This window comes from Myzus persicae, unplaced genomic scaffold (assembly GCF_001856785.1).
Source record: "Myzus persicae strain clone G006 unplaced genomic scaffold, MPER_G0061.0, whole genome shotgun sequence".
NCBI lineage: Eukaryota > Metazoa > Arthropoda > Insecta > Hemiptera > Aphididae > Myzus > Myzus persicae.
In genome coordinates this window covers 103,497-130,600 of record NW_019103642.1, presented here as the reverse complement: position 1 = coordinate 130,600, position 27,104 = coordinate 103,497, and the positions used below count along the sequence as shown (strand labels likewise).

At 27.5% G+C, this 27,104-nt stretch overlaps 1 protein-coding gene and 1 long non-coding RNA gene across 2 annotated transcripts; one reads left to right on the top strand and one right to left on the bottom strand.

The window, feature by feature from the left end:
- Positions 1-547: 547 nt before the first annotated feature.
- Positions 548-25,478, bottom strand: LOC111034966. Its single transcript, XR_002604599.1, has 3 exons — positions 25,424-25,478; positions 1,757-1,898; positions 548-903 (listed from the first exon to the last, which is right to left on the bottom strand). It is a non-coding gene; the product is annotated as an uncharacterized LOC111034966 (long non-coding RNA).
- Positions 3,967-7,132, top strand: LOC111034965. Its single transcript, XM_022316423.1, has 3 exons — positions 3,967-4,427; positions 5,543-5,926; positions 6,588-7,132. Exons 1-3 carry the CDS (start codon positions 4,100-4,102, stop codon positions 7,004-7,006), a joined length of 1,131 nt encoding a protein of 376 aa, XP_022172115.1. The 5' UTR covers positions 3,967-4,099; the 3' UTR covers positions 7,007-7,132.
- Positions 25,479-27,104: the final 1,626 nt, after the last annotated feature.

Genomic DNA, 27,104 nt, shown 5'->3' with positions numbered 1-27,104 from the left:
ACGGGCCGTGGGCGGGCGCTAAAAATATTCTTCGCGACGATTCTTTCACTGGTATCCGTCCGGATATTTCTTTGAATCGTTGTAGTGGGAATGTGTGGCCGGGCCGGATATGGATAGAATCACATTTTGTTTTCGTATTTTGCTATGAATATTACTTATTAGTTCTGTTACTACACTGCAGTTCAGTTACCAAGTGCAGTACATCAGTATTACTATCAGTTGTCAGTTTTTCACTATAGTCATAAAATTTAAAATAAACGCTGAAAAATTAATTGAATGTGCACACTCTAGGCTCTACGATCTCAGTGAAAAAATATAGCTATTGCACTTGGAAAGATCGTACTTGGAATATTATAGTCGAAGAATTAAACCAACCAGGTATATTTAAAAAAAATTATTTAAACAGTTATAATGCATACATAATATACTATACCTATGTCCTATATAGTAATAATTAAGTAACTATTTATTTCAAATAACTTAATATCAATACTGTGCTTAAATAACGTATATTATTACAAAATGACATTTTTAAATTTTAAAACAAATTATTAAATTGTTTTTCTTATTTTATTGTTAATAACAAACTGTAGTTTTTCTAAGTCTATAGATTTTTAATATATAATATAATAATATACTTAGGAGGTATCTGCTTAGTTAGTTACCTATATTAAATGTATAAATAATAATTAATAATAATAACTACACGTCTTTATTTATATTTAAGATAAAAATTAAAATTAAATGTATTCATTTTGCCACGAAACTGTTCCACTAGGTGAATTGAAAAAATCTGTAAAAAGCTCCCTCACATGAAATGCTTCTTGACTCGCATTTCCGCCTTGAAATTGTATAGAATTTAGCGTAGTTTCATTTAACGGTGTACCTTCAGTAACGTTCCGACTATACGAAGATTTATCATCGTATATTTTTATAAAGTTATGTAAGACACATTATGCTAGCACAATAAGATCGTATTCCCCCCCCCCCCATGATAAAATCCTAAATACGCCACTGTTTTACCCGCCTAAAAACAATTTAAATTCAAGTTGTTGAAAAAGTTACAGTAAGATAATCAATTATGATAAATATTTGATTTAATAATTAATAATTACAATAATTATACTTTTATGATTGTATTTTAAAATTAAAATATTGAACTATATCTGTCAACTATTTTTTGAAACATTTATCATAAAAGTGAAAACATATTTTTTTGTTTTAAAATTTATGAAATTGCATTAAATGACTGCTAAAAAATTAATTATTTACCTCTAATACATTTGTTCTACCAATTTATTATTTCATATACAGTAAAAGCCGCTTTAGGACCAAAGTGAAATGTGTCGATTATCCAATGGTTTCTAAAAAGCGATTGGTTTGATTTGTACTATGAAAAAAAATGAAAAGTACGCGAAAAATATATGTATAATTTTTAAAAAGTACATATATACGAATGTATATATTTTTGGAAGCAAGTTTTATGATTTTAATAACTTGTACTTCTGTTTAGAACGTAAACCTTGGCGTTTAGACATTTTTAGATTTATATTTTTAGAATATCGAAACACTTTTAAATCATCTTCCACGCCGATGATGAACTAACGATACGTATAGGAAAGAGCATTCTTACACATTGTATAGAACGCACTGCACTTAAGATAAAGTATAGTACAAATATAAACGTAACGACAGCAAAGATAGGATTAAATTACATTGGTTATAGCACGAATAAATGGTGAATATATTAACATACCTTCCAATCGTTTCAAATGATGTGATGTTCCAATAATCCGATTTATCTTCAATGTTCTAATATACGGCCGGTCAGTCTATGTACATTTTGTTTCAATAACGCGATTGTATCAATTATCCGTGTTTCTAATAAGCGGTTTCTGCTGTAAATATATTTATTTCATTTAATTTAAAACACTTTATGGGGGAATTATAATAGGAGTCAAAGGTCTTAAGAAATTATTAAATTCCATAATAAATAAACAATATTTTAGTTATAGTGTATACCTGCAGCGCTACATGACGATAACTGTTTGAACTTCGTCAAACGCTTATCGATTATTAAACTATGCTGGTGGGGTCGACAACGCCCAGCCTCATTTCTATATACATAATAGAAGACCTTGTTCGCAGCCACCCTCATTGACAAGTTGCTTTTTAATTTGTATAGTGATTTTTCAACGTTTTTTAGTCGTATCATCGTCAAGACTTACGTCAACTTGTATTTTGGAGTGGTGAATTGGGTGAGTGCTTTGAATTATTTTAGTTGGCTAAAAGTTTATACTTTATATACCATTAGAGACCATTAAGAAAACTTAGAATAATTATATCTATTTGGCCACTATTTGGGTGAATACAGTTCCCATCTTCGTCTCCACCTACGTTTGTCCATACCAGAAAATTAAAAACTTAGGAAAAGTATATTTTTACTAGCTATTCTGGACAAATTCTCATTAGTGCGGTTCTCAAAACAAAATCCCCCGACAGTAGACCATGCTTATAATTGTGTTAACAACTATTCATATTAGGGTGTGGCCCTGTATTACACCCTATAGGATATGCTATCCTATGACAACAAATTCAAGTTATACAAAATATCAAATTGTACAAATGTATCGATGCATGAACATATTTTGTACTCAACCCCCTCCCAGAAAAGGTAGAGTGTAGATTACGTGCAATCGAATGTCGCCCATGCGCGTACCTCGAAAAGTATTCAATTGATTTTAATACGGGTTTCATCAATCCATTGGCTGAGTCTAGGAGAAGGTTTGAATGTATAAGTATAATACGTCTTATAATCTATTAAATATATCCATTCATAAATGTAAGATAAATTTTTTATTAATGGCTAATCTCAGAAACTATTTAGGTAACCGATTTCAATAAAAGTTAAATTAATAGATCTCTTGAATCTTAGAGGATGTTTTAATTTTATTTTTTTGACCCCTATAGGGTAGTATTCAATTAGTGTTGCAATGGCAATCAAAACAACATAATGAATAATATATAAAATAACTGACTTTTAATAAAAAAAATTATATTTTCGTAGTAAGGATTTGTTATTCAAATGTAGAACAACTAGTCTTATGTTTGCAGTTTATAGACTCGAAAACTGCTTGACCGATTTAGCCAAAGTATCGGAGGTTGTTCAATCACGTCCAACAATATACTAAATAAAATATTCGATATCCCATCTTAGTCAAATTATATCAAAGCGAGTTACACCTTTGCCGATTTTCCTGTAAATTGAAGCACCTACCCTAAAACCAAGTTACATCGATATAGCTTCTTATCAGTGGCTTAGCTATGAGGAGGGGATAGTAGGCGATGCCCCCAATAATTAGCCGTTTCGGCGTATTTACTTGTTTTTGTATAATATAATAAATTATAATTGTTAATTGTTGAACATTTTTTACTTTTTGCTTTCTTCTTAGTCCTCCCTGGATCCTTTCCTCGGTTATATACTTATATATTGAATTTGAAAATGTTTTTTTATAGGAATCCTGTTTTCTTATAATTATAATATTATATTAAGGCATATTATGAATTTACTAGTAAAAAAGGTGGACAACTGGGCACCACTGTTGTTCAATAGGAATCGGTGTGACAGACTGTTATGGATGTATTAAATTTAAACTCAATGATTTAAAATCATTGTACAAGAAAAACGATTCCGGGCGAAGACGGTTCGTCATTTTAACTTAAAAAAAGCTTAGGCAATCACAAAATTGTGTCTGTGTGTCTTTAATAATTGTGAACTGCTATTAAAACAACTTATATGAGAAATCACGTATTAAATTTCAGCGGTTTTTACTCATCAAAAAAAATATTTATCAACAGTCATTTTAAAAAAATTTAAAAAATCAAAAATTATTCATGTCTTTAAAAAATCAGTAAACATGTAAAATTTCCTATGTTAAGCTTTAATAAAATGGAGTCTTTACTATTTACTCAAACTTATAAATCTTAATATTTATTTCGCATAAATTAATTTATTATTTTTACAATAGACTGTTCCAGAAACTTACCACCAATTGTATCATCAATCTAACATCTAGTTTGAGAAATTTAAGGTTTTGAAATGGCTGAGACATTTGAAGATTTAAATACACTGAACAAATTTAGTGAGACCTATCCACGAGTATCATGGTCTCCTATGATCCATAACAAATTCCAAAAAGTGTTCAATATTTATTTGCACGTAGATGTAAATTCCATTGAAGGTTGTGGAACTTCAGTTACTGCTGCTAAAGCAGATGCAATAAGGAAGCACACAACCATCATTTCTTCTAAAAAAATTAGCAATATTCATAATCAAATGGGTGATCTAGAAAATATGATGAAAAATTATGCACCATCAAATTATTTAGGAAATACATCTCATTTTGCTGAGGATACTCAGAGATCAGGTATAGTATAATAATATTATATATCTAGGTTAGGTATCTAATCCTTAGTAAACTTATGTCACCATAAAGTCACATACTGTTAAACGCACAACTTATAAAGAACATTATATTTCATTTTCAAGTTTTTTGACCAAGAAACAAAAATTTCGAATGTACGAGTATATTACATTAAATCTCGGGAAATAAAATGGATGTGTTAAATTTGAATTGATCATTGCATACGACAGAAGATTCTCAGTAAAAAAATAAATATAGGTATTATATTATGTTTTATATTTTATTATATATTACTACTACAGCTAACGTTACAGCTACTTCGTTTAGTATATTATCAACAATAGTAAATTAGTTTAATTTTAAATTTTAACTACCCAAAAATAAATATCTAACTATAGATAAGTACATAAATCACATTTTTTTTCCTGATTACATTAAAAAATATTCAGTTTTGACCCCACGAAATTAATTTTTTGGATCTCATTTGTTACCAAAACTACTCACAAAGATTAAAATCAAAAAATCATTTTTTTCTGATATAAAGTGTCATCAAACAAAATATTTAAAAAAAACACATTATTGTAAAATCTAAATCACTTATCAATCACTTACAGAATCAAAAAAAAAAATTATTTTTTAATGCCCAATAAAAAAACTTAGCATAGTAATGACTTGTCTTAAAGTTGATAAATAAATAGTAAAGGATTGTCAAATAAATAAAATTTAAAAAAAACTAAATTTTTTTCAATTTTCTTCATTGTAATGTTTCTTATTTGGCTACATGGATATTCAAATGACAAAAACTGTTTCGTTATGAGTAGTTTAAATTTAAAGATATCCATATCGTGAAATATTACCCATAATGTGTAAGTAATTATATGAAGTTGAGAAATCCGGTTTCTTATAAACAGGAAGTAACCGTTACTTAGTAACGTGTTATGGATGTGAGTATGTGACACGATAGGTATCTACAATTATTATTGTGTAGTACACAACATTATACATTTACTGTTTGACTTTGAATTATTATTTTAGGCTAGTTAAAGATATTACAAATTTAATCAGTTAAATTGCTTATATTATAGTAATATCTACATTAAATATTCTTTATTATATAGATTGTTCCGAAAACGCAGAATCAACATTGCCATCGACCAAAACTTTAAATCATACTGATCAACGATTTAAAGATGATAGATTTCGTATATTTCGTGGTTTTGAAAAAGCATATCAGTTTTTATGCCACTGGTCTCACGTTGAGTTAGAATCATCCGATAATGCCAGTTTAAAGACTGCATTAAATATAGGTGATTATCGATTTGAAGGTTGTGGTCGTAATCTATACGAGGCTAAGATAGACGCAATTATGATGTTCTATTCGAGCTCTGTCGATAACTTTTTTGCAATAAATAATCAAAATAATGAAGCAGAAACTATAGTGGGAAATACACCATCGAATGACCAAGGAAATCCATCTCATTGTTCAAATACTGAACCATCAGGTAAATCGTAACATCATTAATTTAGATTTGGAAACAGTAATACGAAGGGAGTTGTTTGTCCAGTCCCCCATACCATCGATTCTTATATTATACTATAGCATGCATAAGTGTCATTACAGGGGAGCAATTGGTTACTCCACCAGTTTTATTATTTTATCTACCGACTGATCCAGAATTGAAGATCTTGTTCAAAATGCTTACACCCTATGATTTTACTCCCAATGATGCCCCTGAAAGAATGTATCTCATTTAATGATTTAGGGGCAATTGAGTATTAATGATTCGATTGTTTTTTAGGTTCGATATATAGATAGACACATCCAAAACCGGAAACATATGCTTGACTTATCAAATGATAAAATTTTTCGATATTTATAATTATGGCTAATGATTCTGTAATAACTAATAATAATTTCGGTCGAAATAAATATGGAGAAAACCAAAATCTCCCTAATTTCAATTTTCCTGAAATAAAATTCGTTTTTTGACGGAAAAAATCCTCGTTAGGTTGAAATATTCAGAAAAAAATATTTAAATGTTGCAATTTCCCAGCAATAATCATATAAATAATATTTTATGCTTGAGTTATTAATTTTGGTCATTAATAAATTTAAAATTCATAAACTTAGTTAATACCTTCAATTCTTTTTATCCTTTTTAGACTGCTCTGACAACCTGGCACCAATGAAAATAAGCGAAGAACCAGATATTTCTCCATGTCTTCAAAATCGCCCCAATAAGAATAATACAATACCATACAGTTTTATAGAAACTTACAATCTACGAAATAGTATATGGTCTCCTTTTTGTCAAGTAGCTAAACAACCTACATTTAAAAAATATTTTAAGGTTGTTTTAAGGATGGGTAATAAGATATTTCATGGTCAAGGTGTTAAAAAATGTAATGCTCAATTAAATGCAATAAAGAAGTTCAAGAATAGTATTTTACATAAACAAAAAAAGTTTAAAAAAACAACATTTATCGATAATATAAATATGATTGGAAAGAGACCCCTACAATCTCCGGACATAAAATCACTAACATTCGATAATAAATTCAATGTCAAATACTATTCTTAGTGGTAACAATGGTATCTACTCAAATTCTTATTAACTTTTATTCATATCACATATTTAAACAGTTTACATATTTTGCTGAATAGTATGACGGTAAATTTTCGTACATCTCTAGTATAATTATGTAAATAAATTAAAGATATCACAATATTAAAACATTAACTATAAAGTAGTGAATTAAGTAGTTTTTTTTATCGATGTTCGTGTTATTTATACAGTATTTACTGCGTAAACAATAAATACAGTATGTATATTTGCACTCCAATTTTAATTTTAATATATTCCCTGCTCCCTTGTCTATAATATCTTAATATGAATTAAGTACTACTCTGAATAAATGTTACAGATTAAAAAATACATAATTTATGAAATATGAATCCTGGACACACCGCGTTCCCCCAAGCGACACTCTACCATAGATGAACCGGTTTCTATGGCAGAGTGATGTCGTTGTCGAGCAGAATTGGACGTTCCTGTGTTTTTATAATTTGTTTGTATCATATTTTGGGTTATTGAATAAGATTATGTAACTTGAAGTTTTTTTCATATACAGTTTTGTTATAGGTATTGAATATACATCATTAAATTTATATAGAATTATAAATTGTTTGATAAGTTATAACTTAAGTACTACTATTAATTATTACTAATTATAAATGTTAGTTAATTATTATTCTTTACTTGCTGTAATCCTGTAGTATGGTTTTATTATTTTTAGATACATATTTTATAGAGCTTTGCAATTCTCTATTTAAGATAGAAGATCTTTTGAATATAATTTATTTATGATATTATTAGAAAAATAATCACTTTGCTATAAAATATTTGATATAATCTTCTTTTTTGTATCATTAATTAAGTCAATTAAATTTTTTAGTTCAACGAACGTCATTAATTGTACAGTATTTATTTAGTCAAATATAAGAATTTATCAAAATTACTAACAAGATATTAATATATTATGTTGTTTATGTATATGTTAGTACCAAATTTTATTATTTCGACTATATTATTAGATTCTTGTAGAATTGTAAAATGTTTGATAAGTATTAACCATTAGGTAATATTAGGTTAATTATTATTCTATGCATACCATGTTTCCTGTAGCATAGCTTCATTCTTTGACACACTTTGTAGACCAATGCATTTTTCTATTTAAGATTAAAGCTTTATTAAATACTATTGATTATTATATTATTAGAAGAGTTGTTTTTTAGCTTAATAATTATCATTTATTACATGAAAGTCAAAAATAATAAATTATCAACATTATAAATACTTTTTCGGGAGGTAAGTAAACGAACGTCATCACAATGGCAAGTACTGTCAACTTTCGAAAAGCTAACAAAATATTAGGTTGTGCTTAGCACAACCAATTTTGAAATTAACACCATCACTTATATATGCCTTGTGGCTAATGAGTTAATTTTATTAATAATACTATTGGAGAATTTATCGAATACATAATAATTCAAGGCTTTAGCGCCCCCAAGTTTTGTCATTGAACTTGCGACCCTGTCACCCACAATATTTAGTGGAAATACCTACCTATTTAGATGAGATATAATTGAACAACAGTTTTACTTATAAATTATGTTGACAACTGTGAAAGAAAATTGTTTTTTTTATGTGAGTTATCGATTGGTGCACTTTGGGTACCCCCAAGACCAACTTATGCCGTCATGACTCACCTTCACCATCGCTGACCAATACCCTGTGTAATATGTATGCGTGGCACTGTATGCTATATTCGGCATTGCTTCTTCATGTCAGCGAAGGAAAATGGGTGGTAATCTTGAATTAAATGTTTTAATATCTTGGATAGAAATAAAAGTAATTTTGAGCTATTTGCCTATTTCTAAAGATTTGAAATTTGAAGTTTTTACAATTTTTTTCTATAAATGTCAATAAAAACATTTATGCTGTTTCAAAAATTTAAAAAAGTAATACAAAGTTCCTCATAAGCTGTAATAATAACATTTAAAAATATTAAAGAAACAGCACAATTTTTATAGTCATTTAAATTTTAAAAATTGACAAATTCGTCAAAATCTCGAAAATTTGCAAAAAAATTATTTCGTGAATACAAATTTATAAAATGTATATTTTTACCGCTTAGGATTAAAAATTAAAAATTAAAAACAAGACGTCTCGTACGTAGTTCTTACTATCAACAATAAATCCAAAAAAATGAATAAACACAGTTTTTATTATTGCTATTTTCAGTTCAAATTAGGTAGGTAATTAAATGAAGATTATTTTGTTGAAAATTAAAAATATAACAACATACTCTGTCTGACAGACTGCCTCTGCTCAGAATCGTAAGGTGTATTCGTATATAATGATGTTGTATCATTGAATAACAATTTTGCATCATCCATAGCAAAGACCCATTTGTAATTTACTGTACAGCAGAGCGGAATCTACTTTTATTGATTTAACTCCATATTAATTTACCTTTTGGTTTTCTTTAAAATTATATAAATTAATTCAATAACTATCAATTTCAAACAGGCGTCCTGTGATGGATCAAGTTTTTTTACGACGGTCACCATTTGAGGTCACGGCAATTATAATCAGCTGTTTAATGAAAACGTTCTCATTTTACTAGCGAAAGCATCATGTAGGTACTTAAATTCACTACTAGAATATTAGACTTAAAAAATATATTTTACTGGCCATCCTGTATTCTGAATATGATTGCGAAAAATAAAAACAAAACTTATACATGGGGCACACTTGTTTTTGAATTTAGTTATACTGTACTGTTAGTTTGCTGAAAAAAATAGGTGTATAATTGTGGAACCCGGCGCATGGCGCCCCAGCAGCGCCATGTGACGATAAATGTTTGAACTCCGTCAAACGTGTATTGATTAATCCGTGGTGAGTAGTGGGGTGGCCAACACCCAACTATCTCCTATATTATATTATAAACCTGTGTAGGCAGATACCCTCATTTAAGGTCTGGCTGTTTTTCGTTATTTTTTATTGTTCCTTAGTCGTGTCATATTTAAAAACCGATACGGAATATCACGTACTGTATTTTGGTCAATTTGGTAAGTGCATCTGTTTTATTTTATTTTCTAAAGAGTTAGTACTAAAAAAATACAGTATTTATTGATTTGAGTACGATTTGGGTGAATACTAATGTTTCGGGGAATTTTCATTCCCTATGAACCCTTCACAACCATTTCCCATACAAAAAAGTTATTTGGCGCTTTTCTTAAAAGGACGTTGTGCCTGCTGGTAAAAACTATGTGCTCATCTTACTAACTCATAGCATGGACAGTTAAGACAAAAAGTAAAAAGAATCCATTTCACTCCGTTATTTCTAATATTAGAGTGAATTGATCCAATACAAAACTTAAAGGTAAGAATACCTATCACCTCGTAGATTATTGTTATATTTTAATTTTGAAGCTTGTTATGAGTATTTTAAATTTGTAATTTTTTCGAAATTCTCTTATAACTTGCTTTAAAATTAAAATATAAAAACATCGAGGTGCCCTAGATCCTACCTTTAATTTACATAAAGGTCTATTCACTCTAGTATTAAAATAGTTAACACAATAAAATGAATTCCTTTCAATGTGAAATGGTCTATGTTGTGAGTTAGAAAGAGCAAGTAAGAGTTAATACATATTTTTAAGCTAATAAGTAGTAATATTTATGTACCTAACATAAATTGTTTATTTTATTTTTTTTAGACGATTGAAGAAACTACTAATATTTACTAATTGTCTCTATAAACAAAACATCTAACTTAAAAAATCGAACGTTTAAAATGGATGAGACATTTATTGATGTATTGACAGCTGTCGATATACTGAAAGATTTTAGCGATCTCTATCCAGAAGCTTCATGGTCTCCTCCAATTTATAATTATAACTTTCAAAATCACAGTATTTTGTTGTTCTTAGCTACACATAGAATGACAGGTGTTGGACCAACAAAGACAACTGCTAAAGCAGATGCAATAATGAAATTAAAAATGATATTAAAAATGAAAAGATCTATAAAACCATCGAATAATTTAGAAAATACAATTCCTTGCATAGCTGATATTCGTCGATCAGGTATAGTATAATATTATTAAATATAGTCTATACTATAGGTTCTTAACCGGGGGTCCATGGACCCCTTGAGGGTCCGTAGATAGTTATTCGGGTATCCAAGGGGTGGCTGTACGTTTTTTTTAAATATCCCAAAAATAAATTTGTTTGAAATTAATTCATAATATTATTTGATGAACCTTGTAGAAACTGTACATTTATAATATACAATAGTAAATATAAGTAAAAATATCAATTCAAGGACGAGCAGCGTCCAAAACGTCTGAAAAAATAAATGCATTTTTAAATAAAATTGCCAATTGCTCTGTGGAAAAGAAGACACTTCAATGGGCATATTTAGCAGACTTTCCAATACAAGCTTTCAAAAAATAATATTGCTCTATCCAGATCCATAAAAACTATTTTAACTATTATAAAAAGTGATTAATCACAATAATTTAATATTGTATTGAGTCTTAGTATNTATACTTCAAAGGGGTCCATCGCCCAGAAAAGGTTAAGAATCTACGGTCTATACTCTATAGGTTCTATAGATCGCCTAAAGTAAACTTTTCTTATTTTATAAAATTTATAGAATAAAATCTAATAATTGTATAATAATGGGTATATTAGTTAAGTGTGTTACTAGATGGTATCTAATCTAACTAATACTGGCATATTGTAGCCATAAATATACTCCTGTCGCATTATTAATAATTCGTTATTCGAATTTTGGTTTTCACAACATAATTTATTTATTTATCTATTATTATTAATAGGAAAAATGTTTTATGATTAATAAAAACCATTTTAACTGTTTCTTTTTTCTAAATACATGTTAGTATGAACCATATAAATTCGACGACAGAGTCGAAACGTTACATTATAATTATAATGAGCTACTCTCACAAATGTAGAAATCAGAATAAAACTAAAAATAAAATGGTTATCTATTTGAAAACGAATTAAATGAGTACACATTTACTTTATTTTTACTATTATTACCTAAATGGTGAAATATTGTGACTGTGCCTAGTTATAAATAACAAATATTATTTTACATTATTAAATCAAAAATAATGTATCATTTTTATTTGTTCTATCATTATTACAATATAAAAAACTTTCAATTTCTTTTTATAGTTTTATATGTGACAATTTTATTATACTTACTTATTACTTGCTAATGAGTACAAAGTACCTACTGCATGGCATTGCCGATGATAAATTAAATACCCATCGATTCGCCCCTTCTACAACTCCGTTAAATGTAAACCGTGACTATAAATGTGTGTGCTTTTGGTAAATTATGAAAAACCTGTTCAAAATTATATCTGCAATTGTAATAACACAATTTTATTTTCTGTACCAATGGCTAAATATTTGTTTTTCGTGAACCAAATAATGCTTGTATACTCGTATATGAGACCTCCTTTAAAATTCAATTATTATTTTTTTTTGACTTCGAGGTGCACAATGCATATCTTCAGGTTTAGACAGTACCCATATAAGTGCGATGGATCTATCTGTGGATCGCTTACACAAACATTGCTCTTTATAAATATTATAATTTAACTTAGGTAACGTGGATTTAATTAAAGTTATTAATTTAATAAAAAGGAATCTAATTTAAAGTAAATATAATTTAAATGCAAGAAGCGTTAAATTAAAAATTTAATAATAACAGAACTTTTTAACTCATAGGTATATATCCAGTCTAAATAACTACTATTTAATGTTATTGTAGATTGCCTTACCAAGAAAATTCCTTATATTAAAGGTATGCGAACAGTATAGGTCAGCAATATGCTTTCAGACTACTCATATATTCAAAATATTCTAAGGCTAATAATTTAAAATGTAATTCTTGTTACCACCATTTTCAAACTTATAAATTAAAATAATATTTTTTGTTTTGTAGGTGAAAATATGAAAATCTAAAAAAAAATAGTAATAATGGATCGTCAATAAAATAAATTGTGAAAACGAAATTTGTTTCATTATTTTTTGCTATGTTTCGCTGCATGAGTATAAAAAATAAAAATGAAGGAACAAGTTCCGTTACGTATATTTTATATTATATAAGTAGCCATATCGTGAAATTCTTTAAGCATGTGCCAATGTCACATGTGTGTAGGTAACACGATGTTGAAAACTGGGTTTCTAATTCGTGAAATGGATACAAACATCTATTTCACGAAATGGATTTTAAAGCGTTATTGATGCAACATACATACGTAGTACATAATTTATAGCCTTATAAGTTATAGGTATAATAAATTATTGTGTGATTCACAATTGTATACATTTAGATACTGTTTGAATTATTATTTTAGTCTTATTATAGACATACAACATTTAAAACAGTTAAATAATTTATATAGGTAGGTACTAATTTTTTCTCTATGTTGTCTATTCTTTATTTCAGACTGTTTCGATAACGCAGCATCAACGTTGTTATCAACCACAACTCAACATTTAATACCAATGCACCTGGCAGATTACAATACTTACAACAATTTACATCTAATCTTTGACTTTGATGAAGCATATCATTATTTAAGCAATTGGTGCTCCAAGTTTGTTGTGAACAACACAGATAATTTAAATTTCAAAATTGAATTGAATATAGGTTATTATCAATTCGAAGGTCGTGGTATTTCGCTCAAAAAAGCTAAATTAAATGCATTAAAGAAGTTTTATGCGAGCAATGTAGACAATTATTTTGAAATAAGTAATCGAAATAAGAAAACACGGACTTCACGTTGGTCAAAAACCAAATCATCAGGTACAAATGTACAATAGAATATTAACATGAAGTATATAATATTGTTAATTTGGTCGTCCAATGTAAACTAATAGTAAAACGTTTCCAAAAAAATTTAGTGTTTTAAAAGATTTAAAATGAAATTTGTATGTGTGTTTGATCCAGAATACCTAACTAATTTTTTTATTTTTACAAAGTAACTTTTATCTTCAATTATTGACAAAATATACTGGATACAAACAATTGGGTTAGAAAAATGATACATTAAAATCAAGACTTAAATGCAACTGTAAAAATAACATAAAAGTATAAAAATTATGCTAAAAATGTACTTTAATTTATTGATAATAATGATAAATTAATACATCACTCTGATTTGGGCTTTTTTATTCTTAAAGTATGCTCAATAACGTAGTTTCTATATTAAATTGTATTATACAAATTAAAATATATTTTTGTTTTTAAAATGTTCATATAAAACTTAATGTTTTGTGATCAAATTTTATTTAAGTGTTCACAAACATTTTCTCACTTTCTATCCTGAAAACTTTTTTAATACCATTCTTCCGCAAAATTATCGGGATCCAGATCTGATTCATTTACATTGGTACATTACATTTTTGAGTTGGTTGTTAATTTCATTTCTATTAGGATTTCCTGAAATAAAATTGGAAATGTTTCCTCTAATTCAATGTATGCCGTATTTCGTTTATCTATTTAATTCACATATAAATCTATCACATAATATTACAAAATGAATATCACTAATAAAAATTAATATTTGCTAGTAGATATAATTATATGATTTTACATTCACCGTAGTATTATAATATACAAAATTATAAAATATGAACTTATTGTTTATTATAACTTTTTAAACCAGTTTTCAGTAATAAGCTAAAATTTTGTTTCTCCCAAATTATGATAATTATGTTGGTATACAGCTAATTTTTTTTTACTGTTGTCAGTGGACTCCTCATTCGATTGGACCCAGTACAAATGCTCCTTATGTCCTTGCATGAATATAGCTCTGCTAAAAAATATTAAAAAGTTTAAATTCTTAAGACTTGTTAACAAATTCGCTGGTGATGAAAATTTCATTTTATTTTACACTAATGAATCAAATTTGATATTGAAAAATAAATATTTGTGTTTTAAAGTATCTATTTGGAAAAAATTTTTAATGTAACCATTTTTTAGATCTAATTATAATATTAATAGTATGCAAACTATTATGCTTCAGTTATTGTTTTTGGTTGTTGTATAGTTTATATAGATATAAGTTTAAATACTCAATATTTTTATCATTTTTTATTTTAAACTTTTTTAGCATATTGGGATTCCTTGGCACCAATTAAGATAAGTGAAGAACCAGACATTGAGAAATTTCTTCAAAATCACCATAATGAGAACAACACAACCATATTTTCTAGTTTTATAGAAACTTACAATCGACGAAATAATATATGGTCTCCTATTATTCGTGTTAGTTCTGATCAAAGACCAAAAAAATTTAAGATTGTTTTAAGGATGGGTATTAAAACATTTATAGGTTCAGGTCATAATAAAATAGGTGCTAAATTAAACGCCATATCGAAGTTCAAGGATTATATTTTACGATATCATAATACCAGTGTAAGATCACCATTTATAAAAAATATGATGAAGATTGGAATGATGTCCAATAATTATCGATGAAGAACTTGAACGTCATGATGCGATCAAAGTTTACAACAAATCCCCGAAAATAGAAAATAAATTCAATGACCAACTAAAATGATTCCTAATGATAATAAATGGTAGGTCCCCAAATTCTTGATGATTGTATTCATATCAAACAAGTCGCATTTGAGCAGTTCAAATTTGCTGAACAGTATGACGGTAAATATAATTCATCCTTCACAAGTATTATCATAGTAAATCTAAAATTAGACACTTAGTTACATATGAAGATAGTACAATCTATAGCCGTGCACTTAGTTATTAATTGTTTTTAACGTATCTACTGAAATGTTGTATACTTGGATAGATTACTGTAATGAGTAATGACAGCCGTAAGCCCGATTTAAAATTTAAGTATACTACAAATTACCCATCGCCAACCGCCATTCGATAAAAGACTTTCAACATGACAAAAAATATATTTTTAAGGTATGTCAGCAACACATTATGTGATACGCATATCTCCCACGTTTTGCTGAGTGTTACGTTCTCCACCACTCATTGGTTGCATATTAAATCAAAACCAGGAATCGAAAATGGTTTTTCGAAAAACCGGTTAAAACCGCGGTTTTCTCATTTTTGAACACCGGAACCTTAACGGAAACCAAAAGCTTTAAAACGCCGGTAAAGACCGTAACTGAAACCTAAAAAAAACGTTAAAAATCCCGAACCGAAACCATAGAATTGAAAAACTGTTCTTGTACCGTTCTTGAAATACCGATTAAAATTTGAAACTAATATCGGTTTCTCTAGATTTTATAAAGTGAATTATATTATCAATTTATTATTGTATTAATTATTATTCTAGTATTTTTATACGAAGAAAATATTATGTTCGAATTTATTGATAAAAAATCCCGATGCTATTACAGAGTATTACAAAATATATTTAGATAATACGAATAACATTCTATTTATAATTTATGTTTTATACTATTACAAAACTTATTGATTCAAAATTACAAATACAACAATTGTTATTTTGTTCGTCCCTATGACGCTATGCACGACTGTATTGATGTAATTTAATGTATTAGTGTATATTATTATTTATAAATGATATTACAGTTGTTTCGTATTCGGCCGATCCGCATCCGTCCCGTAGTCATCAATCGCGCGCCTGTGTGGCTATGTCATTCTCATCAGTCTCCAATTTGTGCTTATACTGTGTTAATGTAATCGCATAGATCTCAATCATAATATGACAACATAATATTATGTTGAATTCAATAGTAGGCACGAGGCACCTAAAACTAGGTACGAAATATTCAAGTTAGACGAACACGAAATTAGGTCTGCTGAACTTAAATTTGCTTTATCGTGTATTGTACACTAGTTATACAAATGGGCAATATTTTAGGGCTTTAGACTCGGCCCATAATAGTTAATAGATAATAAAAATCAGGTCTACAATAATTAGAAACAGGAAAATAAAATGGAAATTTTCAAAAACCATTCTTAAAACTGATAAATTTGAAAAACCTTTTTTTGAAACCGAAACCAAAACCAAAAAATTTGAAACACTGATCTTAAAATCTAAACGTAAATGTAGAAAACCGTTCTCAAGAACTGAAACCGTAACCGTTAAAATTGGAAACTATTTCGATGCCTGATCAAAGCAATAAGACCGCTTCAACACGATCCTCACACGTAGGAAAAAGTGGAGATATTCTAACAAAATTCAAATACGTATTGTTGCTGACATACCTCTATATTTTGTCATTGGTTTCAAAATGATTTAGGAATAGTGACTGTATAAAACAGTAGTGAAAATTAACTTAAAATTACAATTATACTGCTAGAGTCCAGTGCAACAACCAGATAAGTCCGCTTTTCAGAATTGTTCAGGCCGACCATTTGAAAATTAATTAGGTATCTCATATACTCAAATAGAAAATAATTAACGAAATTTATTAAAACTTCGAAGATAATAATCGGATTTGTATGGTTGTTGTACGAATGTAAATATATTCCTTTCATGAAATTGTTTTCGTGCAAGTCACTTTCGAAAATATTGCGACATAGGTAGGACCTAGTTGTTACTTGTTGCACTGATCCTTTGTAACTAGTTACTAGCTACTTTTACTACTTTTACTCCTACTACCACTGCTAATATTGTGTCAACATTTATAGAACTCATTTTATTCCATTTGATGTATAATAATTAATAATTATACTCTGTCTCAAATAGGATTAACCTCAGGCAGCAATAGGTATGGCTACTCAAGATTTCATTTCTCTACCTACCTACCTACCTACATGACTACATAATATCGTCTAACATGCATTTTGCTAAGAAACACCCTAACACGGTTAAGTATTTTTTTGTTCGAAAGAAAGCTGGCAACGAAAATCAATTTAATCGATAGTGTGTGATCTGACCGAACGGAACAAAGTCGATCGCTGTCTGAAGTTACTCTTTACAAGAGTATATAAATCTATAATCGTAAGCTAACGGTTCAATCAAGTATCTGGAACGCTAGTGCGCTATGCCGCTACACATTATTTTTTGCTAGTAAAGTATTATATGTCACCTTGTCAGAAACCGATGGCTAACCAGTAGGTATTATATCTTGAATCGTGGTTAAAATTGACATAGGTAACATGAGTTTTATAATTTACAAATGTAATTATAGTACAATTTAAAATTAATTATATATATCTATGAATCATGTTCATTTACCACTTTTTAGTTTTTACAAAAAATCCATGGTTTTATTGAACACACTTTAAACGGTACACTTATTACTTTTACATTCCTACTAGCTATTAATTATTACCAAGGCTCGGGACTTTATGTGCTTAAAATCTTATAAATATGCGCTTAATTATGCATTTATTTTTAATTAAAATATGTGTACTCATTCAAATTTAATTTTTAAAAAAACATAATATCTTGTACATACAACTTAAAATGTATATCTTAAACATGCTATATTAGTTTTAAAAAAGGCCAAACTATTGAATGGAATGTCTTCGGATATTTTTAACACTCGTCATCTTCTTCTGTATCAACCCATATTTTTCTAAATACAATTTCTATAACGCGTCAAAAATGAAAATTATACATTAATATTTTTAATTTAATTATTTACTAAAAAATTGATTTAAGAGTAAAAAATCAAAAATTATTTTAAAATATGCAATAAAAATTAATAAATCTTAAAAATAGGCATGTGTAGAAGAAAATCTAAAATATGCACAATAATCTTTTCAATGTTAACTCCAAACACCACAACACAAATTTTTACCAGGTCAGTTGTATTCTATTTAGTATTTACTTCCTGAACAAATATGCAAATGCATAAAATCCCGAGCCCTGGTTTTTACAATAATATTCACTGATGGTGGAAATACTATTTTATACAAAAATAAAGTAATCATGGTGGTGAAGAGTAAGGTTACCAATCTCAACTTGACAATTAATATAAACATGCAAATTTTGATGACATCTTTTTTTAATTAAGTACATTTTTCATATTGTTACACTTTTAGAGGTACCTACAAGGTGAATTGAGATCTTGAAATAAATGTTAGCAAAATTTGTATTTATATTCATGGAAAAAAACCAATTTATCATACTAATTACTTATAGAGTAAGTTATAATATTGAGAAAATATTAATCACTTGTATCATGACATCAATTTTCATGTAGGGGCACAAAAACTACAAATTATTACCTAGGTATTTATAATTATTACTTATTAGTTATTTGATAGGATTACCATTTTATTGTGACTTTTTCAATTTATACTTATCATATTATTACCTATATTGGTATGTTGAACATTTTTACAGCTTTTTCATTTTCTTCTCGTTACACTGTCGCAGTACCATTTAGTACTTAAGTATTCACCATTTAATACCTATCTAGTACCTACCTACTTCTGCGGTTGGTTAGTCTACTTATCTCTTTGTTAATTTGAATAACCTAGTATCCAGTTGTTTGTTTCATAATTTACTGTTGTTATTAAATAAACATATAATGTGATTGTATTAATTAGAAAATTAACATTAAGGTTATCATGCAAAATATAATATATTTCCTCATAAATAGTGAACAAAGTAGTTTTTTTGATAAATTTTATAGTTGCCTATTTATTCATAAATTATACTATATTATATTAATTTACAATACCCATGTACATTTACACTCTAATTAGAGTTCTATAAATTCTACAGGATTTTAAACACGCCCATAATATATACCTATATTAAATATTACAATCTAAGTGATTATCACATATTTTAATACTTAATGTATTTTTTTTATCAACTTAACTGTATTAAATGATTAATTTAAGCAGTGCTAAAGACATTAATTTAATATGGGGGGGGGGGTATCATGATAATTACATATTATATAATAAATACATTTACATACTTTCCATCAATTGTCAAAATTATAACTACTTTTCCGGAAATAAGAAAATAAATGTTATAATGGTATGTACTGTCCACTTTCAAAAAGCTAACATAATATTATACAGTACGTATTGAAATAATTGAATAAGAAAATCTTAGTTATTTAATATGTAGGTCATATTATATTACATTTCAAAAAAATTCCAACACACATAAAACCTCTTTTTTCTTACTTTTTAAATATTATTATGAAATTAAAAACATTTCACATGATATAATTATTTTAAATCGGATTTCAATTAAATATAAAATTATGGTAATTAATATCTGTAATGAAGTCATTACCAATATTTGGATATTCCATTCAAACTATTATACATTAACTGTTGCTATTGTAACTATAATTAAGCTCTCTACATTAATTATAGCAGAAAATTGAATTCCTTATAATTAATAATTAATAATCATCATCTGTTATTCATTTAAATTTTGAATAATAAATATTCCTATTATTTTCTTCAAACTTCCATTATTAGTACTTTTTGCAATAGAATAATTTTTTTAAATGTTTTATACTTAATTTTTTTCAATTTACTTTTTAGTTATCCACTTAACTAACTTATAACTTTTTGTCTTTGAGAACAACGGCATATTGTAAATACATTTATCAATATTATTTACTATAATAAATATACTATACTTAACTAGCCAATTTAAATTACCACAGTAATTGAACATAGTTTGTGAATGCTGTGGCCTGTAAGCTGTAAGGCAGAAAAAATTCCAATGGCAGTGGTAGATATCGTCTAGTTGTCCAGTTCGATAGGAATACATCGTTTTGAATTAAGCCGAACACATAATCCCAAATTAACCACTGCAGCTGTCATAAGCCGCAGCATGCTGAGGTCAACCTGAATGGTTTATTACCGCTTAGGCTGTAACTGGGTAGTGTGCTCATCTTCACACACTAAGAGGATTGGTTAGGTGTGGACTTCTAGATTTGCACATTTTTTATTCCATATAACCATATATATTTTCTATGATATAACTCCAGTTTTATAGTTTTGTTCAAAAACTTAACAATAATTCTATTTGCTTGATCTTTATTTACTTAAGTTTGGTAGATAATAAAGATATTTATCATAAGATACATCAGTAACATTTAAATTTAAGGTTAAGTTTATTTGACAAAGTAATAAAAATATCTAACACTCATTTGTTTAAAAAACCGGTATTCACAATGATATTTTAATGTAATTAAGTCGGTAATGGTCAAATATATTAGCACTTATAAGCTATAGTTAGATATTTAGATTTAAAGCTATCAATTTCTACTTGCTATTTGTATTACTTCTTGTCTAATTCAGATAACGACTTGTCAATTATAGATGTTTAACCTTACTTATAACCTTACTTATACCATCTTTAACATCAGCCAGACTATTCAAACTAACATTTTCAAAGCTGTTATTATATGAAATATTATGCTATTTGCTTTTTGCAAAATTTAGTTTAACCTACCATTCACTAAAAAAATTAATTTCTAATAGCAATGTCAGTATTTTAAATACCTATGCTTATAAATATTGGCTGACAAATAAATCTATGCAAGATTTATCATTTAATTCTAATTTAATACATCTGTTAAAGCAGTAGATTTTTCAATGAAGAGTATCTTTATTTTTTTGCAATTTTCTAATTATAATTTTAGTTAAATTTAAAAATATTACATTATTGATACTTACTTCACAGTTAAGCACTTTTTGTAGATGTAATTCACTGTACTTGATTTTAAATTGTATAATGGACTAGCAGATAGACAACATCTATACAATACCTAACCAATGACCTATTTACACAAGATAAGATCACATATTGGAATTTACTTTAACTGTACCCATATAAATAAACTTATAAATTTAAACACATAGATAGAGAAAAAGCGATTGAGAGAGTTGAGCATTTATTTATTTCAGCCAAATTAATTACAATAAATTACATTATTAATAGGTGATACCAACTAAGCTATGTACTTAAGCTTGTATCCAGTACACGGAGTTTGTGGATATTATAATTTGTTTTAAAGTAAAATACTTGTGTAGTTAAAAATAATACGACTTAATTAAGGAAATATAACATAGTAGATAGATATTTTAGAAACAAATTAACATCAGTGTTACATATGGAATAAGATATATTTTAACATATTGATTTTTTATAATTTTATTACTACACACATTCTCATCAAGTTCATAAACTTTTATATTGGATTTTTATAAATTATATCAAAGGTATTATTAGGTTGACTTTCACATAAACTTTTTATTAGACTATTTACTTCATCTTTACTTAAATTGTTAAAAATAGTTTCCTAATGTAATTGAGGGAGTTTCTTGAACTTGTCATGTATATGATAGTTTAATATATTTTCCCATTTTTCAGTCTATTCCTGTAGCTTTAAATGCGTTGTTTTGCATGGATTTTATTAAAATTTGTCTAATGTATAATTTATAAACAGATAATATATTTGAATGGTTTAATAATTCACCTTACGGGTATTTTAATGGTAGGGAGTACGCTAATTTTACAAAAATATTTTAGGTAATATGCAATGTATAATGTAGTTCTATTTTTTCCCAATATGTTATGAAATCTAATAGAATTGAATTACAACAGTGCTTTGTATATTTGTCTTATAGTTGATTTATCAATAAATACATTTTTTGTAAAACAATACAGTTGAACTCCTCTCATTTTATTTTTAATATTCTGCGAAGTAATAATTATGTTCTGACCATTTCAGATTAAAATCTATTATCACTTAATATGTATTTGAATGATAATACTATATAAATTGGTTTACAACTGCTATTTGTCATACCAGTGTGTATTATAACATTGTATCCAGCAAGAAGATGTGAACAAATTGTTATTCGTCTATTAATGTATTTAAGGGTGTTGCAAAATATGAGTCAACTATGTATGTTGCACTAGTATGTTGTAAATAAATAAATAAATAAATAAATTGTAGTCTTAAGGTGTTAAGTTGGATATTAAATTATTGACTATCATTTATAATATCATTAAGCAGAAGCCCTGCAGAATTAATTTTTTTTCAATTGTTCTTTAGACGTCCAAATAAGTATTGTTCATTTATTTCTATATGCTCTGTAATAATTTATTGATTTTTGATTCAATGTATCCTTTATGATTTTCTTATTAAGTTTATCTTTATTATTTATTGATGTTACAATACCACTGGTAATCCATGGTTTTAAAATATGATTTTTCCTACTTTATAGGTACTTTGATACAATACAGTAGTTAATTGTGCCAAATATGTTGGCTTCAAATAATCCAGTGAATTTGATATAGGATAACAATCTAACTGCTGTATTGTAACCAATATATTATGATGTTCAACTTGAATAATTATCTAAGGATTTGTTATTTGCTTTCAAGATTTTTAAACTACCTATAATTGTGTAATGATCTGTTATACTAGTCTTAATTACTGCTGGAATGAGTTTAAAATTTCAACTATTAAATATATTTACTTAAAGAGAGAGTGAAAAAGAGAGAGTTAAGCAAATTACAACAAATAATGTAACTGCATACAAAGTACAACTTACATTTATTCTGAATATGTATTACGAAATTCCTTATAAGTTATTGTAATGGCAAAAAAAAAAACATCAAAAATACAATCATAATATTTGTTATGACATTTTGAAGTTTGAAATTGGAAAATCTGGTAATATAACTGATATAGATAGTTATGAGATGAACAATCTAGATAACATCAATAGATATTGTCAATAATTTGGTTAAACATATTTAGTAGTTAAGTAGTTTGAGATTCTTATAACTTTGAATGCTACATCATTCATACCAACAAAATTTATATCAGTAATACCCAACAGTAGAATAAATTTAACAAGCTAAAATATTCAACTTATAAACCTCAAATAATGAAATAATGCTAAAAAAATCAAAATAAAATAACAAAATGACACTTGGCCGAATACATATTTTTATGAAACTTTTTAGATGGTTGTAAAATGTAATTTGTAATCTATAGCATAGAAGTCGCTGTTGTAAAAATTGCATCACTATCATTTTAAGATTATGTAATGTTCCTAGATAATAAGTTAACCTACCATGTGCAACATTGTCATCTGTTGTGTTATAAATAGTACTATGTAATATAAACACGTGGGTGGCGTTGTATTATCAAGATCTGAATTGAAATAAATAATTTATAAAACAATGACTTGGTATGACGTGTTCAGTTTATTCATTTAAGACAAGAAAAACATTACATAGTGCAGTTGATAGGAAGCATAATACTAGCTCTGGCAATATTGGACATAGGTAACCCTCCAATGATGATTGTTAATAAATTAAAATTATTTAAGACAAAATTTCAGGTGTACTTAAGAGCAAATAGCTTGGATTTAAAAGTGGAGAAATTGTAAGTCACTATATTACTTAGTGTAATAGGTGAGGAAGCCTATGAGTTATTTGATTTTTTAAAAATAACCAGTGTGGAAAAGGCAGATACTGTAGATGGAATCTTTGAAGCCATTCACCAATCTAAACCACTCACTCAAGATCAACAACCACATAATGTAGAAATTATTAATTACAAAAAAGCCAATTATAATGAAATCATCAACAATCTATTCCACATTAACTGGTACTCCTTATTAAACAATCCAGACGTAAATATTAACAGGGAACTTCTATAAGAAATTAAATTCAATCATAGAAACACACACACCAAAATCCAAAATATTCAAATCCACTTTCCCTAAATGGTAAAATTATACACTTATCAATTCAATTAGAGAAAAAAAAATGATCCATACAAATTATAAAAATAACCTAACTACCTCTGATGTAGATCAACAGTCGCCAACCTCTTTCAATTCTCCAATTCCATTAATAATGCATTTATTGAAAAAAAGACAAGTTGATGTTATATACACCGATTTAAGTAAAGCTTATGACCGTGTAAACCATCTTATACTTATTCAAAAACTAGAACCCATAGATCTTCATAACAACATATCAAGTTGGTTCAAATCTTACTTGAGTGACAGGGTAAATTATGTTAATATGTACAGTGTACTCTGTAAACCCATTCAGGTAACTCCAGGATGCCCCCGAGGAGGACTTTTATCAGCTATATATTTAAATAATTTTATACCTAAAAACTAACATGGAATTAAACACTGACGATATGAAATTAATAATGTACGTAAACCACCTGGATGATTCCTGCACCCTACAACACAACATTAATCTTCTCTCCTATAGGCGCAAATTTAATGATAATATGGAATTAAGAGGACGTGATACCTGCATGTGTTTTATTATGTTTTTATTTTAACGCGAGTTATAAGTATTTTAAGATATATAAAAAATTTACAATTTTAAAATACTCATAGCTCACGTTAAAATTAAAATATATTAAAAAACCTAAGAGGTTGCCTAGATAATAATCTTACCTTTAGATTTTATTAGAGGTCAGTTCACTTTAATTTTTAAATTAACGGAGCTACACGTGTTCTGTTGAGCGTAAAATTTGCTATGTTACGCACTTGTGAGACAGAGACAACACATGCCGGTATCACGTCCTCTTAAAATCCTGCAAAGTGTAAAAAAATCACATTTTGAAGAAAAGTACATTATTTACACTTCAATAATAATATTAAAGGTTCTCCAATAACAGAAACACAATCAATAAAAGATCTAGGAGTCATTTTAGATAGTAAACTATATTTTAAAGAACACATGGGTTATACTACAAATAAAGCCAAACAAATGTCAGGATTTGTAAAAAGACACTTTAAAGAGTTAAATACTACAGCAATCAAGATCTTATATACTTCTTTAATAAGCTCACATCTAGAATATGCTAGTATTATATGGAACCCTGCGCTTAATATAGATTCTTCAAACATTGAAAAAGTACAAGATCAATTTTGTAGATATATCAAGTTTAAACAATCCGAAACATACACCAATCACACTAAAAATACTATCTTGATACTCTTAAAAGCCAGAAGAACCATAAACGACCTTGTATTTTTTTATAAAATTGTACTTAGTTTAATAGATGCCCCTAACATTTTAGAATAGTTTAAGTTCTGTGTACCCACAAGAACTAAGTCTTCAACAACTCTTACATGTCCTTACATCAAAAACTAATAGAATGCAAGGTTCTATCGTTAATCGAATTTCTAGCGAAGTAAACATAATTCACACCAAAATCTGTGTATTCCATCTCACCTTAAACCAATTCACAAATAAAGTACATCAAATTTATTATAATTATTATATTCTCATCCATACCTACACTATATACTTTAATATTATTTTATACAATTTTTTTTTTCTTTTCATTTTTTAATTATGTATCATATTCTTGTTAGATACCACTATGTATTAAACTAATAATTATTATCATATATATATATATAAATATATATATCCTATATTATTATATTTACCAAAAGAGTGTCCACCCGTTGATTTAGAAATAAATAAATAAAGAACCGAAAGCAAACATAATAATTTGTTTTTGTTTTTTTTTTTGACAAAGTCAGAGAGAAGATGAAACATTTTTTTAAGTAAGAAAGAAACCGAGATTACTGTTACTGTAAAAGTCAGTATTTTAGGAAATATTTCTGAACATGGTATATATATTTTTATCCTGCCAATTTGATTGAAATCGTGGATTTTTATATTAGAAAATCCTTAGGTGGTCAAATAGTGGTCAAAATTAATTCGACATATAACATTTTATTATTCTTAATCCCTGTTAGTTGTCCGTACTCCATACTCCATATAATATCGTTTATCATCTATTATCAATCCAGAATAGTTAACTTTACACAAAACAATAAAAAGTTAAGCAAATAATAACTAATCCATTTGTACTAAGTGATTTAGATCCTCATACACCTAATTATATTCAATGTGATAAATCATAGAGTGGGCTGAGCTGTTGCCTTCTATAGAAATGCGAGCCCATTGCTTGATCTTATAAAAGCTTGACTGATACTGAAAGTCAGTATACCCAAATAAAAAAAAAAATTACAAAGTATATTGTTTTCCAGTAGAAAACTCCATAACTTTATTTATGGTTATCATACTACTGTATGAACAGATTATTCTCCTTTGACT

Excerpts from the sequence above, each read along its gene's own strand:
- LOC111034965 (XM_022316423.1), top strand. The coding sequence starts at position 4,100 with ATGGCTGAGACATTTGAAGATTTAAATACACTGAACAAATTTAGTGAG. Across the intron at positions 4,428-5,542 it reads TGAGGATACTCAGAGATCAG|ATTGTTCCGAAAACGCAGAA; the intron begins GTATAGTATAAT and ends TTTATTATATAG. Across the intron at positions 5,927-6,587 it reads TTCAAATACTGAACCATCAG|ACTGCTCTGACAACCTGGCA; the intron begins GTAAATCGTAAC and ends TATCCTTTTTAG.